The 18616-nt window shown below is 37.9% G+C and overlaps 1 protein-coding gene across 1 annotated transcript; it reads left to right on the forward strand.

The window, feature by feature from the left end:
• The first annotated feature begins 890 nt into the window (after positions 1–890).
• On the forward strand, positions 891–17823 carry LOC136255679 (polypyrimidine tract-binding protein 2-like). Its single transcript, XM_066048492.1, has 20 exons — positions 891–974; positions 1027–1068; positions 1123–1164; positions 3288–3526; positions 3700–3745; positions 4833–4955; positions 5270–5321; positions 5388–5446; positions 6497–6597; positions 8699–8757; positions 9699–9767; positions 10829–11058; positions 11810–11843; positions 12441–12533; positions 12589–12689; positions 12914–12961; positions 13209–13276; positions 15415–15489; positions 16772–16835; positions 17669–17823. The coding sequence occupies exons 1-20, from the start codon at positions 963–965 to the stop codon at positions 17735–17737; spliced, it is 1626 nt and encodes a 541-aa protein (XP_065904564.1). The 5' UTR covers positions 891–962; the 3' UTR covers positions 17738–17823.
• Positions 17824–18616: the final 793 nt, after the last annotated feature.

Consider the following 18616-nt stretch of genomic DNA (forward strand, 5'->3'; position numbering starts at 1 on the left):
TATTTGTAATGTGTACAGCACCATCTAAGACCTCGGCTGTCTGCCCTACTTTGTGTTTGATCTGCGTACACTGTGTTTGCACTATTAGAGCAGGCCTGGCTACTGAGGCTAGGAACGAGATTACTGTTGATTTCAGTTCCATTTGAACATTTCGTCCACGCCTCGAGTTATTCCATGACAGTTTTTTAAAGGTAAAAGCCATAAGAAGCTTTACGGATTAGTCACAACCACCCACAAGAAGTCAGTGTGATGTGCACTACAATAACACAACTAAGCTGGAAAAGGGTCTTATAGCTTCATCTCAAACATAACGCGGAACTGTTCAAACGGAAGACTTGGTTCCAGTGTTGCCAGATGATTTGCTCCAAATCAAAATGTTCATAAAAAGTTCATAAATCCAATGGTCACCCTCTGAAAACAGCATGTACCTTAAGGTCCAAAGTCAAACTCACACATTATAAATAGCTATAGGTGGATCTTTGGAGTTGGTAGGGAACTGAAGAGCAAAAAAAAGTCACACTGGGGCCTGCTCTTAGCCTGCTCACGATGGTAGACCTAATGTGGTAAAAGCAAGGTGAAACCATAGATATATTATAAACCTATACTAGTAGCTACCTCCTGGGGTTTATATATCTATGGTAATATCAACTGAGATTGCCAAAAGTTCATAGATTATTTCAAGTTCACAAACAAGACAAAATGTTCATAAATCTATCAGTGAACTTTATTCACACTTTACTTTTGTATAATGGTTAATTGTACTATTGTGTGCAGATCCGGTATACAGGCTGTGCCTTTACCGGTACTTTAATCATAATCATAATCATAATCAAACACTGCTTAGTTCTAGTGCCCAGCCGGGTGCATTAGCGCGAGCCCGGCTGGGCACGAGACTAACTACGCTTGGTTCACGTGATCAGATGAATGGCACGCGTGTGCTCTAAATAGAATACGGAGAAGGAATGAATTCTCAGGTGAAGCTATGGTAATCATATATTGCGATCATACACTATTTGTTATTATTAGGACTACTTTGGAGACCTGCCGAGCACTTATAAGCCAGAAAAGGTATTAATAGTGCTACTTTCACACTTGCCTTTCATCGCACTGTTTTCTTCTTAGCGCACGTTGGAATCTGGGATGAGTAGCGATTCTGCAAAAAAGGTTAGGAATTGTTTTTTTTCTTTGTGTGTGTGTTTAAGAGCCCGTGTTGTATTACCAAGTTCGTTTATTTTAACCTCGCAACCAACCTACATGTGTTGTGTTCTTGTTTAGTATAGCCAGCGGTTGTTATGTGTTTATTTTCCGAAATAACATCTAAGGGATCCCAACACTGTACAGCGATATGCAACCATGGTCAAAGTTGATTTTGACTGTTGACTTGCCAAAAATTGTCTTGATGTTATTCCATGTTTCCGTGCACTACTTACTCGTGCAGCTTTAGCTTTGACCATGCCCAGAAAACAGCTTGACCATTGTCCACCTTGTAAAATAGATCACTGAACTTTCACTTTACCGCAGTCACAGATTGTAGTACTGTAACTGTTAGAGTTACACCCCTTGATGTCCTTCAGATGGGTGTGGCATACTTTATATATTGCATTATTTGCTTTGTAAGAATATATAGTGTCAGTCTTTTAGATGTGTTGGTATATCCAAGGAGCTTATCAGTTGTGTTTGATCAGAGGGGATAGACTGCCTGGACACACATTAAATGCCACTAAAATTATCCAAAAATGTTTTGTAAAATGTAGACACATGAGCGTGGCATTAAACAGCAAATTATTAATTTTCCCAAAAAAACTCATGAGTGCTTTTACAATATATTGTCTTGGAAGTGCAACGAATACCATATAGCAGGCTTTTATCGTGAGGATTTTGACCTCATGTTCAGGGCACTTCGCAATATTAAAATTACACATTTCCCACTGTAGTATTACAGAGGAAGTACAACCCGCACACGTGAGCGCATATGTTTAGTACAGGGAAGCTATTTCGTGGGGTTATCAACGGAAAATACATGCTGATTGAACTCTTTTCTTATGCTTAATTCAACGGTGCATTCAACCCCAGTGGTTCAGTTTCGATATACACAGCCTATTGGAGGAACCATCGCGTGATGAATAACTAACCGTACAACATCAAGCCAAGCAGCAAGTTGGAAAGAGAAAACCAGTGAAAATCAACTGCACAAGTGTCTAAGTAGCTTTGCAGTTCATCAAATCTTGTTTACGGATTGATTTTCCGCGATTTACCATTTGAAGAATGCAATTACTGCGAATTCTTTTCAATAGCGCTTACGCAAGTTGTGTCATACCTCCTCTGGTAGTATTATTTGTTTGTTAATATTTTCTTTCTCACGGGACTTAGCACCTTCCACGCATACCACATCAAATAAAAAGAAATGGTGCCGCGCATCCCAGCTATCAATTATCGTCTGAAAGGGAAGTATCCATTACGCTTCGTTGTCACCTATGTTCTAGCATTACAAATCAAGAACTGTTCAAAAAGCACCTCTGCAATCAAAGTAACCATGATGAAAAATACGGACGATTTCCGTTACGAAGGGAAGCCATCACATGCTACTGCCAAATCGACACTTCACTGTCAGCAAAACACAAAGGAGGACACTGGTAAGTCCATGAAGAATGCATTGTACGTACTGTGGTATGCCAAAAGGTACCTCTTGGGCCGAAGCGACATCGAGCAGTGAAAATAGCAAGCCCGTAGCCTTAACCATTATCGAGTTACGCTTGTCTGAAGACATCAGTCAGTCAGTCAGTCAGAAAATTCCATTTAATAAATTTTTTTAATATTCTGTAGCAACTTGTTGAAAGCGTTTCGGGTTGATCTGAAGACTTGTTTGGGCTTGGTTTTACCTAACCAATACTGCTTCATCATCGTCTGGGAAAAGTGAGGCTGATTTTTGGGTGATGTTTTTTCATGGGCCACGCCCACTCCTTTGTGGTCCCTACTATACGGTACTATCGTACTGTACGTATGATGTTAATAATGGGTGATGTCTGATATGGACACCTCTTTCACCATCACACTGGATAAAGAGCTAGAAATCAAGGCATGCAAAAGCTAGACTCTGGACCCTGATGATAGCAGTCGATATGCATGTCCCTAAACAGAAACAGCAGTTATATTATTGTGAACTATATAACAAGTGATATGTGCGATGCTTAGGAACCTCTGGATGTAAGTGTAGTGTGTGGTACAAAAGTACAAGCATTATTGTGTACTTGTCCATGTCAAGTGATCATTGCTTTACTACTTTACAGGCCAAAGTAGATTCAGGCTCATCTGGTAGTGGAGGAAATGCCCCTTCAAGGGTTGTCCATGTTCGTCACCTACCTGATAATGTCACTGAGAAGGAAGTTCAGTCACTAGCCATCTTGTTTGGTCGAGTGGAGAAACTGCTGATGATGCAATCTAAAGGGCAGGCTCTCCTGGAAATGGCTGACTTGGATGATGCTGTCAAACTGGTTGACTTCCATTCCACTGTTCCAGCCAATGTTAGGTAAGGACTTTCTCATTATGCGGTTGCACTGGCAATTTGTGATCAAAGAAGTGTGATAAAAACTGTACCCACTGAAAACCAGCTAACCTCATCAGAATATACATATTATTTTAACTAAGAACTGTGAATGTGTAAAAATGTTAGCGGGTACTTGTTGTGTGTACATTTTGTAGAGGCCAGAAAGTTTTCCTGCAGTTTTCAAATCATAAGGAGTTGAAGGTGAGGATGTGCACTTTTTAGATGGTTGTGTCTGAATGTAGTGAAAACTCACTATAGTTACATATATATAGTAAGTAGGACTGAAACAAATACTGCAAATGCTAGAGTACTCACTAAGGATTATGGTACTTGGAATAGTGAAATTAGTACTTGAGTACTATTAAGACCACATGACCCAGCTCACATGATGTATATGTCATCATAAAAGATGCTGTGAAGGCTATAATGTTTGATTGGTGCAATTGCTGATCAATTTTTTTTCTATCTATTTTCAGAGAATTTGTTAAGAGAGGTTCCACTGTATATACACACCTGTACTCAAATAGTTTGATAAAACAGTCATTTACAAATGAGGGCCGGATAACTACTACACATACAAAGTAAACTGCGCAAGTACACAACTAAGAGACCAGATATACACATACCTTAAGCTTACTGTTGTGTTGTTACACTGCATTCAAAATTTTATTTGAGTCCCAGACATGGGGCCAAGTACATTTAAAAGTACTTAAGTAAAGTACAAGTACTTTTGAATTTTCCAAGTACAAGTACAAGTACTCCAGCAGCAATCAAGAGAGTACTTAAGTAAAGTACAAGTATATTTTGCTGTAGTAAAATATATGCTGTATTCAGTGTATTGTAGTATGTAAGTGTACCTAGGGGGGTTGGTTTTTGTCAACCATTCTCTCTCTTAAACTCTTAAAATTCACTGACTTGAACAGCAGCATTGTTTTTGTTTTCCAGAATGCCATGACATCATTAATCGTGGCAACATGGTACATAGTAAGGTTGGGGAAGGCAGTAGAAGAATCGCAAAAAATTGTAAACTGCACCTTCACCCACTGTGTACAAACTACGTACAATGTTTGCCATACTTACAAGTACTTAAAAAGTACTTTAAGTACTCAAGTACATACAAGTACTTAGCAAAGTACTTGAGTATAAGTACAAGTACATTGGGGAAATTAAGGAAGTATTTAAGTAAAGTACAAGTACTTTCAAATCTGTACTTAAGTGTACTTAAGTATAAGTACTCATGTACTTGGCCCCATGTCTGTATTTGACCATGTACATGTCATATTGGTAGGGTAACAACTTGACTACAGTTAGTGAGCAGTCTAGTAGTGATCGTGATAATGAAGGGAACACCATCTTAAGAGTAATTATTGATAACATGGTCTACCCCATAACCCTTGATATCCTTCATGAGGTTAGTATGTCTTAGAACGGGAGTACAGTATTCCAATGTAGGCAGGCACAGTCATATTGGGTATCTGTCATGTAGGAAGTATTTCTAATTCAGTAACTCTAGTGTGGAGCATGCCAATACTAGGGGGGAGGGGGCATTCCCCCACAAGAACATTTTTGAAATTCTAAAGTCTGAGATGACACTATATATCTCAAAGCATTTTTGTGGTACATGATTACTTGAGCACTGTCCCTTTCATAGTGGGGGGATAGCCCTTCCTATTTCTCCTATTTTAGTACAGTACATGTGTTTTATGCATTTTTATCTTCATATAGATATTTTCCAAATATGGCCGTGTTATGAAGATTATCACTTTCAACAAGAACGGTACATTTATAGCACTTAAAACACACTTTGCTTGCACGCACATTACTGTGTATTCTATTTATTTAGGTCAGTTTCATGCTCTCATACAATTCGGCAATGCAGAGTATGCCTCTGATGCCAAAATGGTGAGACTCTTAACAGTATTGACGTTAAGTTTAGGGGTAGGAGGGGCATTTTTCAAATCGACTTTATACATTTGTGTTGCGCTCTCTATGATTAGCATAAAAAGAAAACTATCGATACTTTTCGCTTCGGTCCACCACTTGTTCAATACGCAGTACTATAGTAGTTTATGTTGTATTTGTTAACTTTTTGTGAATTGTCTGTGCCTAGCCAAACTGTAGCAAATAAAAAGCCATGAAACAAAGGATATCATCAACACCCTGTTCTTCAGTAATATCAAGAGCTCACAAGTACATGTAGCCTGCCAATAGTAATAGTGTAACAGTAACTGAAGTACAGGTAGGGATGATATGTTCACAAGTATGGCTGCAAGTGACCTCTCTTTTTTTGTTTGTTTCTATCAACCCTACTCAAATGTAAAATTTCTCATTTTTCTTTGGTCACTGACTTGAAAGCAAAGTAGCCATTCCAAGTCTTTGTCAGCTATGTTCCACCCGTCATACAGTGTTACTAGTGAAGAACACTATTCCACAACACTTCTGCAGTCAATTCAGCCACCACAGATGTTATAGACAATTTGCGTGAAAGCCTGTAGCTACTGAAGCCATGATGTGTTACCACGAATAAACGCAATATTATGCAGTAGTGGATTTAAAAAACTGGATGTATAAGGGACAAAGGTAAGTCCATGCATGATACATGCATCATAACTGCTGCAGTTGGCTAAAAGGCACATCTTGGGTCAAAGCAAAGTCAAAACAGTGAACCTTAATCATAGTCGAGTTATGCTTGACTGGAGGAATCAGTCGGTTAACAGAAAATCCTGTTGGATTAAAAGCATTTAAATTTCATAGAAACTTATTGGAAGGGTTTGGGATCGTTCCTAAGGCATTTTGGGGTTTTATTTTGTTTTACTACCAATCTAGCATGAAGGATAAAGTGAGGCTGGGGTTAGGGTAATACTTTTGGACATTAAATCCCTAACCTTCATCCCTGATATACAGTATCACTGTACAAGTACTGTATGATGTGTACATGTCACACTGTTGTAGTATTTGGATGGACAGAACATCTACACTGGTTGTTGTACGCTGCGTATTGACTACTCCACATTGACCAATCTCACCGTCCGCTACAATGATGAGAAGATGAGGTATGTTGTGTACTGTACAAGTCACTGCATGAACTGGCCATTGTCAAATGTGTTGTGTATGTTAAAGATGACCTGCCTAATCAGCCATGCAGCTGCTTGGTAATGCCAACAAAGAAACTTGTGACACAGAGTCGGTCACTAAATAGATTAGTTGGTCACTACAATTCACTATGGTGCATGAAATCCTACTTAGGTACTTCATGTGTGTGGTAGAAGTCTGTTTAATGTCATAACTTCTATCGGGAGTACATGATGGTTTGATTGAGCTGGGTTGCTAGACTTAGGAATTTGTTTGATTTTAGGAATCATAGAAATAAAAAGTAGGGAGGTTGTCTATATACCCAGGGGGATAGGGGAAAACAGGAGTACATTGCACAAGTACTGAAAGTATTTCACATGAGCTGAATAGACCCTGTACAAAAAGTAGAGGTGGGGTCTCTACGGGGCTCTGTACATATTTTAGCTCTATTTAGTTTGTTGTTTGCAATGGTGTGATCACGATTTTAATAACGCTGCCATTATGGAGTAATTAGACTTACAATGATGATAATTAATGTGTGCCAGTCTTGATTTTCTTGTCAACAGTAACAGTAGTCATCGATGATTATGATATAATTGTTGTTATGATCTATTATTTTCAACAGGTAGTATGTAGAGGTGTACCGATATACCGATACATATCGTATCGGTGGCCGATATAGACATTTCTACTATATCGGTGGGAGCCAATATTGCTGCTAAAAACCGATACGATACACCGATATACAACTGAACTATCTTGAGGACGCTGTCCAATGATCAAGCCACATTATAAACTCTATTATTTAGCTAACAAGGGCGGGAAACAGTAGTTATCTTCTTTGTCTAAAGGCATTACGCTACGCGAAGCCATCTAAGTGCGAGGATACTTACTGTTTTGTTGTCACAAAGCTTACCAATCATACAACAAACACTCATAGTGGTGTGCCTGGGGAAACAGCAATAAGATGAACCAAGAGAACAGCATAAAACAACCAGCCATCTCTACAAGTCATTAAAATGCGGAGTAATCCGGACTAATCTTGGCAGGGGCATGTATTAAAATATTTGTGGGTGCCTTATAGTCTGAGCTATCAATAGAGGCCACACCACCATGGGTAACCAAGTATAGCCAATAATCTTAAGACTGTCTTCAGTAGTTTCTTCAGTAGTTAAAATAAAGTTGAACATGGCATATGTGGTTCCTCAAATATAAATAGCTACACTTAGTTATATCGGATCGGTATCGGTGTTCAGACTCAGTATATCGGTTTGTATCGGATCGGTTCAAAATTTCCCTATCGGTATACCTCTAGTAGTATGTTTAATTAAAAATATGTATAAGTGGTCTTGTCCTACTCCCCTGGCCTACACATGAAAATGTACTAGTGGACATTCAATCCCCAATTAATGCCCACCAATATATCTTTAGGTAGTTACACTATCAGAGATTTTTCAAGGGGGGGGAAGGGGGCATTTGCCCTTCCTGAAAATAATTTTGCCCCCCTGAACTCTGCCTCAACCAGCCTGAGTAAACAGGTGATTTAGCCTAATTTAAGTTCTGCCCCCCCCCCCCCCCCCCCCCCTCAATTTCTGAAAAACTCAGATTGCCTCCCCTCAATTTATTTTCTAGAAAAATCCCTGCACTATCTCCCTTGTTCAGGGGTTAATCTGGGGGGGATGGGAGGGCACAGGCCCTGGGGCCTGGGTTAGTTATTGTCCCCCCCCTAGGTTTATACCTAAGCCTTGAGAAATGGAAAGGTTTAATTGATCCCAAAGTTGTATAATCCAATGGTCAATATTCAATGGCATCATAATCACCAAAATTAAGTATATTTACACTTAAATTTTCAAAATTTTCCTGGGGGAGCATGCCCCTAGACCCCCCTAGAATCCGAAGCAACTTACTTCGCCCCCTCTAGGTTTATATTCTGGGTTGAGCCCTGTTGTTGTACTACTTTTTATTTCTATGATCCTTAATTGAAATAGTGGCTCTACCATGGTTGTTTGCTTGTAATTATATACATCATCCTGTTGTAAAATCATGTAGTATATGAAGTATTAAAGTGTTCATCTGTTGTAGGGACTATACTAGGAATGACCCAGGTGAACTAGATATGGATGAACATAGATTTGACATGGGTATGTAAAGGAGGTTGATTGTACGTATACCATATTTACTTGGTTGAGTATTGAGTGCTAAATGGTTTCCGCATATTGTAAATCGGGACTATTTCGGCATAGAAAACTTTCATCTATTAATATTTTGCTGTAACATATATTTTCATCACTGGCATATTTGACAAAAAAAAATATATATATATTTTTTTGACAATATCAATATGTTAATATTTGTATGTGCAGATTATAGTTTAAAAATTCGTCGTCTAAATTTTCGTCGATACAGCCAGCAATGAAATTTTTTTGGCTGTGAATTTTTCCTGATCTACGATATGTATGAATGGAATGATGGCCGCACAGCATCCTTAACCACTGCTCCTAAATAAACTCCTCAGCTGTTATTGACTTTGTTAAGAATTGCTAGTCTATGGAACTACAGTAGCTGCGTGGGACAGATGAAGTGAACATCCTGTGCACAGTAAATATTATCTATTTAGTATATTTTTAAAGTACAGTAAGAGCAATAGTTATTGTCTGGAGTCCATACCTTTCATCTGCTGGTCCTTTTTAGTACACATTAGAAATACTGCTGCCTATACTACAAATGTTATCCTTGAATAGTAGCTACCCTTGAACAAAACTGCTTTGATTTTTGACATTAGGCTAATAGTCGTCATGGTATTAATAGTGTATGGTGTATGTAGTTTTCTCTACATATGAGTACATAGTTAATGTAGTTTTCTATCCTTTAAAATGAATTGTACTGGTCATGGTGCAGATTATGAATGATGTAGAGAACTTTTCATCCATAAGTTCTTTAAGGTTCTACTGCTGTTCAAATGTTAGGGCAAAAATATTGAAATAATCGATACCAAGTGGGATAATTGTTTTGCTGTATAAGTCTTTTTTAGCAACTTTGCCCAACCGTTGCTATGTAACATGTTGTTCCATGGTTATTACAGGAGGAATGCCACCTCCTCTCATGTCAAGGGGTGATGCTATGAAGTCATCCAGCAGGGAAGCTCTTCACCGTGAGTAATAGTGGCACACTAAACACACTTGAAACCATGGTGACAATAAGAGTATTTTGCCTGTACAGAAAGTGTGTATTCTATTAGAGTGATTGATTACCTACTGGCCTATTATATACAAGAATATCCTGCGAATTCATGTGCACAGCTTTAAACTTTCATAATTGAGATGTGTTTATAGAGGTCATATAGTATTTTATAATATTCCAAATGGTAGGTTTATCATGATATCTGGTAATTGAATATTCCTCACTGTAAAGGAATAAAACTTCAAACCAGAAAAGCTTAAGTAACAAATTAAACAGCTGTATACTTTCTTGAATTTCTAGTTCAGAAAAGCATTAAAATGTATTCAGAAGCACACTAATGAAAAATGTGATCCAGTCTAGGAAAACCGGTCTTATTGTATGTTTAAAAGTATTGAGAAATGCCGGTTTTGATTATTCAGAGTGTTGTAGTTCACCGATGGTTGAAGCTATGTAACAAATTTTTGGTTTACAAACTATCTAAAATAGCAGGAAACTCAACTGTTGGCAGTGGATGCTCTGGTAGGTAAGGAATTTGTGTAGAACGTGCAAGGTTCACTGTATCAGGTGAGCTACAAAAGAGGTGGGAAGCAGCAGCCCAGAGGAGGGCAAGAGACTATTTAAAAATATTGAAGAAGAAGGATATTTTAAAATATTAAAGAAGAAGGCATAGGGATGAATTAGCCAAGTTATGGGCCATTCAAGTCTCAAAACTGGCTAAAATCAAAGGAAACTTACACCACAGGTCTTTGTTCAGCACCACGGACCTGTACAGCCGCCCACAGGCTGTCCAGAGCTCATTTAAGGTCCCAGACCACATGTACGGATCACCACTGGGCTTGGGAAAAGCAGACTACTCAAGTCTAGCTGATTTTAATGGTGTAGTTTGATAGTTTATTCAATTGTCATAGTGAAAAATCAGATCTGCTGTCATGGGCAATAAGACCGGTTTTCCCAGATCCAAATGGGATTTAAAATTTGCCCACATAAAGCATCTTTATGCTGTTATTTAACACTGTGTATTCCTCACCACAGATATAGCAAGGATTAATGAGTTGAGAGCAATGGCAGATATGCTCCAGAAACAATTAGAGGGCAGCGTACAAGTCCCTGGTGGTGGTAGCAGTGGGACTGCTGGTGGTGGCCCAATGGGGTCAAGGGGTGGTGGTTATGGGTCCAGAAGTGATAGAGGAGGTGGGGGAGGAGCCAGTGGTAGGAGTGATGAAGGTGGAAGTGTTGTGTTGGTGTCCAACCTGAATGAGAAGGTACGTCTGTATTCAGTCTATATTTATGTATTTCATTTATATTTATGCATTTAATGTGTAATTTGGTGTACATGCATGTGTATTAGGATCCATACTTCTGTTGTTTGTTAATTTTAAAAAAAAATGAAATTTGTTCATTGTATTTTTCTTGACATTATTTATCCTTGCTGTAACCATCATTCTCCTTGCCTTTTATCCTTTACCGCTACAAGGGGCCATCACCATATCTCATAATTGTATGCCATGATTTACCCTAAACCTATATAAGTGTACTATAATACTGTTCACTATTGTCTTTATTTGGTTATTCAGCTACTGTTTATATAGCAGCAACCACAAAAATGTCGTAAAGCCATAAATTTAAAACAAACTATTGCTGATAGGCAACTCAGTTCTACATACCCGCATGCATACGCATATGCACGCGCACACACACACACACACACACACACACACACACACACACACACACACACTCACACTCACACTCACACTCACACTCACACACACAAACACAAGTGCATACACTACAATAGAGATGTGATTATACATACTATGGAAAGAAATTGATTAGTAAAGTTACTATTAACTGTTCTATTGTGCATACTGCTTTATTATATATGCTGTTCTTTGCTGTAGTGCATATTACTAGTATTACCATTCTGTTGTATGTATGCTTTCTTTTTCCCTCCATCTGCAACCGTGTGAATCTCTCACTGTCTCCTGCTCTGCCTTTTACCTCTATCTGAAGATGATCAATAACTATGGTCTCTTTATTCTCTTTGGTATGTGCTACATTATCTTCACTGTATTGTCTTTGTGTACATATTTCTACCCGTGTGTGTAGTGTATACGTATGGTAAGGTACGTGTACATGTGAAATGTGTGTGTGTTTGTATGTAGTGTAGTGTAGTGTGTTTGCGTATGTGCTTATCTGTGTTGTAGTGTGTGTCTTTGTGTGTGCTTGCTTACCACTGTGTGTAGTGTGTGTCATTAGTTGTGAGTCCAATTTACATTCTTGTCTTTTGTAACATATTGCTTTTATGTATGTCCATTCAGTGCACTTGCTATAGTCATAGTGTTATCTTTTTTTTTTTGTCTCTTATTTCTCATACTGTACTTGCAAACACATAAATTATTTTCATTCTGTCCTTGTGCTTTGTATCACTTATCTGCATTTTACTATATATAGCATGTAAGTTGTTGGTAATTGTATATACATTAAGATAGTTTGTTGTACACAATACACGCAGTGTGTTATATAATTTACTAGTTACATGTGTATATCAGTGAAGCTTGTGTTGTTAGTAATGCTGCATGTATGTTTATACTCTGTAGCTGTGTATGTACAGTGTATTACAAAGCCCCTTGTTTGGCTCTAGGTTGCTATGGTGATGTGTTGAGGGTGAAGATACTGTACAACAAGAAGGACTCTGCCTTGATTCAGTTTGCTGAGGCATTTCAAGCGCACTCTGGTATGTTTGTATGCCTAATTGGTACCATGAGTTAACATTTTTTTTTTAAATTTAGCTATGTTACATTTGAATGGGGTGCCCTTCCATGGTAAACAGCTGCACTTGTCAATGTCAAAGTATTCATCTGTGCAGATGCCTAGAGACGGAAGTAGTGAGGTGTGTAATCTAGTGTATTGTGATATGTGTCTTCCTATGCGTTTTAAGCATGCCATATGAGTGTATTTGTTATGCACACATTATGCAGTGCTCAGGTATGTTTCATAGTTCTCTGTGTATGCAGCATGCTAATCTCTATAGTTACAAGGGATATAACTGAAAAGTAACTTGGTTACCACAACTCTTGTTATGTTTTGTGTTGTTTATTTCTCTTCTGTCTACAGGTTGGGCTAACAAAGGATTACAGTGATTCTTCACTGCATCGCTTTCGTGTATGTACCTTGTAGTGTTGTAATCATTGTATATGTGATGGTAGCAGTGCAAAGCAACGTAATTACAGAACTACAAAATAATTATGTCTTCAATTACAAAATGTAAATTACTAACAATTCTGTATGTAGCAACAAAGCAAACCCCAAAATATATATTAGTTTAGTGTAATTCTAGTTAGGGTTTGTTTGCTGCATGGCGTCTGGTTTTTAGGAGTAGCACAACATCAAATTGTTTTCATTTATGCAGCGTCCAGGATCAAAGAATCTCCACCATATTCATGCACCAACTGAAGTGCTGCACATTTCAAATATTCCGTAAGTGACTAGTTCAGTAGATGTGTGATCAACCTAAAATACTCTTTAATTGTACGGTCCGACAGTACTGTATAGTAGGGACAGTGATGGGCAAGTTACTTTTTAAAAGTAACTAGTTACATATTACATATTACTTGCAGCTGAACTATTTAGTTACAGTTACATATTACCAATAAAATAAAGTAACTATAATAATATTACATAATTATATTACTTTGTGCCCACAGCCTAAGCTGTCACGTTTGAAACTACCACCTTATCATGTGACACGATTGCGTTGTTGGACAATGTGTAAATCTTGATTATAAGTAAGAAGCTGGTGAATAAGCCTCATTCAGTAGTCTTCATTACTTCGTTGTGGCTAGGCGTTACTCAGTGGATTACTAACGAGATTAGTAACTTCGTTACTTGTAGTAATAATATTACGTAATATTAGATTCGTTACAGTAACTATATTACTTAGGTAACGCGTTACATTTGTAAGTAAAGTAACTTGAGTTATATTACCTGTTTTTATAGCGTATTTCGTTATATTACTTAGTTACCACAAAAGTAATAGTATTATGTAACGCGTTACTCCCAACACTGAGTAGGGACCACAGAGGATAGGGTGTAGTGGTAGTGCATGATATTAAATCGCAGTAAAACGATAAGAAGTGTTATATCCCTACTGTGCATTTCCATTATGGTATCTTGAGCATAGTAGGGATAGAACACTTCTTATTGTTTTTACTGTGAATATCGTGCACTACTCCAGCTTGTTTCAGTACTTTTTATCGATGTGCTATGGTCCCTACTCTAGTTGAAAATTCCAATTTTTTTTTGTATATACAACAGTCAGTTGTCATGACCACACCATTAGTCGTATGCTGAGTTAAGAACTACGTATACAAATTACGTACAATTTTTATCCATTTATAAATATCAATGTGAGGCCGTATATTAACCCTGAATGTCAGTTAGGCACAAGTTAATATAGCTGTATGCAAGCAGATATGGCTAAGACCATTTAGATAAACTTTTATTAAAACTTTATGTTTTTAATTGTTAGAATATTAGGTTGAGTCCCAAGTCTGAATACCCAATTAAACCCTTTGGCTCTTTCCTCTGGCCCATGTTTTCTTATGGTCAATCACAAGCTGTATCATACAGTATGATAGTACTGTATAGTTGGAACCACAAAGGTTTAGGCGTGGCCCGTGAAGAAACATCACCCAAAAACCAGCCTCACTTTTCCCTGACGACAATGAGGCAGTATTGTTTAGGTAACACTAAGCCCAAACAAGCTTTCAGATCAACCCAAGATGCATTCAATAATTTGCTATGATTTTTTTTAAATTTATTAAATAGAATTTTCTAGTGACTGACTGATTGAGTAACTGACTGACTGATGCCTTCAGACAAGCGTAACTCGACAACGACTAAGGCTATGGGCTTCAGCGTCACTTCAGCCGGACATGTGCCTTTTGGCATTCTGCAATACGTACAATGCATTCTTCTTACCAGTGTCCTCCTTTGTGTCCCATTCATCTTTGCTGATAGCGAAAGGTATCAATTTGGTGGTAGCGTGATGGCTTCCCTTCGTAACAGAAATTGTCCGTATTTTTGATAATGGCTACTTTGACTGTGAGGTTATTGATTTGTAATGCTGTGTAACAGGTTGAACATAGCTAGCAACAAAGCGTAATGGATATTTCACTTTTCAGATGATAATTGATAGCTGGGCTGCACGGTGCCGTTTCTTTCTTTTGATGCAGTATATGGTTCACTAGTCATAATAATTTTATTTTCCAAAAATAGTTAACAAATAAGTACACAAAAAAATTTGGAATTTTCACTATTTTTTGTGTGCTTGTTTCTAATTAGGACTGTATGACAATTCAGATGTCACAAATAAGAGACGTATATCATTTCATAAGTGCAGCGAAGCCTCATTAATAGGGCCAGCTCTGGGACCAAAAAATTTGGCCTTATTAACGAGATGGCCTTATTAATGAGGTCATAAAGTACTGCTTAGCTATGTTTGGGACCTACTAGAGGTGACCACTATAACGAGGTGGTCTTATTAAAGAGGTGGCCGCTAAGTGAGGTTTCACTGTACTGATTACTTCAATTGTGGGTTTGTATTATGTTTACAGATCTGACACAGATGAAGATGAACTGAGGAAATTATTTGATGAACACGGCACAGTTGTCAACTTCAAATTTTTTGAGTATGTTTTTGTGCGTGATGGTGTGCATTAGTTAGGAAGTTATTGCACGAATCTGTTTCTGGTCACCTCGAGATGGATTTTATGAATGTTATTTGGATTTTTTTCCTCAGAAACTTTATGAAATACTGTATGATAGTTTAAGGGCAGCAGTTTTGTTAATGGCTCCATTAATTTTGCAACAACGGTACAAGATTGGTTTCAAATGACTTTCCTATAAAGGAAGAAGGATAATTTTCCTCTACGCTGCAGCTATTGGCAGCTGTAACAGTCTCTGAGTATTTTATTGTGCAGCTTCACACCTGGTATTTTAGAAGCAGCAGTAATGCTACAAACTTGCCTTATATATAGTCTGAGCTTGTGATTGAATTTCCATTTTTTGAGAGCTATTTGACATGACTCATAAGCACTTAAATACAGTGGTCCCTCTATTATCCAAACTAGGGCCCAAACGAACTTGGATTGGCAGGGTTTGAACATTCATTAACTAAAGTTCACAAATCTTTCGAACTTTTAAATGGAGCTGGTTCCTGTTTACAAATATGTTAAATGCATGTCCCAAAAGTTTGTAACACACACATGCACTTGTACTGACTCAACAGTTTTACTGAGAAAACTTGAAATTGAATACCACAAGTATTTTTACTTGTGGTTATTAGGTTTTACTAACTGCTATACAGTTGAGAGAAGTGACTGGCACCACATAGAAACCTTAAAACCTCATAGAGGCATGGCCTGTGACCACCACTAAACCATCAACACATAACTTAATTAAATGCCAAATACCATCTGTCTAGCTTCCCCCACATCATTATGGAACACAGCAAGATGGATAGCTTAACTGTATCACTATCTAATTAGTAGCTATAGTTCAAACTGTTCGACCCACATTCGACTGTTCATTCGTTCGAACGAACCTTCGAATTCACACAAGTTCGTTTGGGCCCCAATCCAAACTCATTGAGCCCCGAGTGCATTCAGACAGACGTTCAGATAAATGCGTCATTATGTACAGAGCGCTGTTCAATTACTCTAATAGAATGCACATCCTAGACACAGTACTCTAGTAGAAGTTATTTCTACTGTTTGTATAGTGGGATGTTTGGTCAATCAATGGCCAGGGAATGGAGGGACTTGTTTGGCTTCTTCTGCAATGTTTTCAAATAATAGCTGCCCTCACAAGTACAAATTAGTTACACAAATTTTCATTTGAGGAGCTCTTGAGTCATGGCTCTTAGTGATAAACATTGTGTCCAGGTTACCATCTAGTTTGATTTTACCATAGGAGTAACCGGAGGATGGCACTAGTGGAGATGAGCACTGTAGAGGAGAGCGTTACTGCTCTGATCGTAAGTGTTATACCATGTCTGTGTGTGTGTGTGTGTGTGTGTTTGTCTTTGGTGTGCATACACTGCCAATATGCAACTTGAAACGAAAAAGACATTGCTTACAGTTTAAAATATGTCACCTTAAGCTGAACGAAATGCTGTTTAAGCAACCATGAAAATTATGGCTGTGTTGATCATGATTGCCCATATGTGTACTCAACTTGGAAAGTTTGTCGTTACCTATATGTTCTATTAGAGGGATATATAGAAAATTTGAAACTAACCCCACCTTTAATACTATTAGCAAGAGAGTATGGTAATATAGATTACTGATATTGGTGCATGAAGCTTCTCATACCATGCAGTGTTACGGTGTGTAATTGATAAGAGCAGTATGATGTATTCAGAGTAAGGCTCAAACGAATAGTAGTTTCCTGTATTCAAATATTCGCTTAGCTGTTGCCAAATTGTTTGGATATTCGGTGTAAGGTTTCATTGCCATGAATGCAATCCAGTAAAGTAGAACTACCTGGAGTAAGCCACAAATCCATACGAAGTCTTGTGCTTATGGCAATTCACCACACACTGGTACATCTTCACCTATTAGTGGCTGCCTAATGCTATTTAAATTCTTCAATTTGTCACCACTGTATTTTCCTTTCTTTAGCATGTCTTATTGCTGACAGCTAATCACGTGCCACTGTATAAATGATCACTTGTGAATATTTGCTGGTTGCTTTTATTGTTTGGAGGCAATGCAAACAAAGTTTAATCCGAATATTCGGCTATTCGTTTGAGCCCTAATTCAGAGCTAGAGAACTTATTATGTTTTACTATTTGTTCTTTCTTTACAGGCTGTACACAACTATTCCATTAGCCCTAGTGCTCATCTGAGAGTGTCCTTTACCAAATCTACCATATGACATTAAACGCGACTGAGAACTGCTTTGTTATTTTATATACCATGTTCGTTATAACCACTTTTTAAATGTTTGACTAAACTAGTGCATACATTGCTGCAAGAGTTAATAATAGTGGAGAGGAGAGTGTCTAACACAATACAGAGCCTCTACAAATGATTCAGCGTGATTCAAAGGGATTCTCTCAGACGTGTTAGCAAGTACACACTGCCAGAAAAAGGAAATGTGATGATTGCACATGGGAAGAACAAAGAAATGTGATGATTAAAGCAATCTTCACATATAGAATATACTAAAAATCACAGAATTTTACAGAGGAATCCCTTTGAATCACGCTGAATCATTTGTAGAGGCTCTGTATTGTGTTGGACACTCCCCTCTCAATTATTAACTCTTGGTTGCTGTATACATGAAATTTTGATGGGCACGTGCTTGTGAATTTGTGGTGTTTACATAATTTCTTTTCTGTCCATTGTGATCCAGTGCACCTTATGCTCAAACACAAAAGTCTGTTGTAGGATCGTGTTTATGTGTAATAGTTATACGCACACTACATACACACAATGAGGTGTATATGTTCTGTAAACATGACTTCCAAAGAATGAAGCCCAGATGGTGGAGTGTTTACAAATCAGATACAAACCAAATGGGTGTAGTATGAGCTGTTTTGTGCTGTAGTGTATGTACACATCAAAGGCACCTATTTGAATGTTTGAATGTGGCTGTTGCTAATGCTTATAGTGTTGCTATTACGCTAGTAACTACTCCATGAACTAGCTTGTGGTGTATCATTACTTGGTCATTATTCTACTTTCACTCAGTGCAGAACTATGCATATTCATTGCTAGTGATATAATGTATTGGTAATTTTCATTAGCTTTG

The sequence above is a fragment of the Dysidea avara genome, chromosome 5, assembly GCF_963678975.1.
Source record: "Dysidea avara chromosome 5, odDysAvar1.4, whole genome shotgun sequence".
Lineage (NCBI taxonomy): Eukaryota > Metazoa > Porifera > Demospongiae > Dictyoceratida > Dysideidae > Dysidea > Dysidea avara.

Coding starts and splice junctions, on each gene's coding strand:
- LOC136255679 (XM_066048492.1), top strand. Junction 5,447..6,496: donor ATGCCTCTGATGCCAAAATG/GTGAGACTCTTA, acceptor ACACTGTTGTAG/TATTTGGATGGACAGAACAT. Junction 11,059..11,809: donor TGTCCAACCTGAATGAGAAG/GTACGTCTGTAT, acceptor CTCTATCTGAAG/ATGATCAATAACTATGGTCT.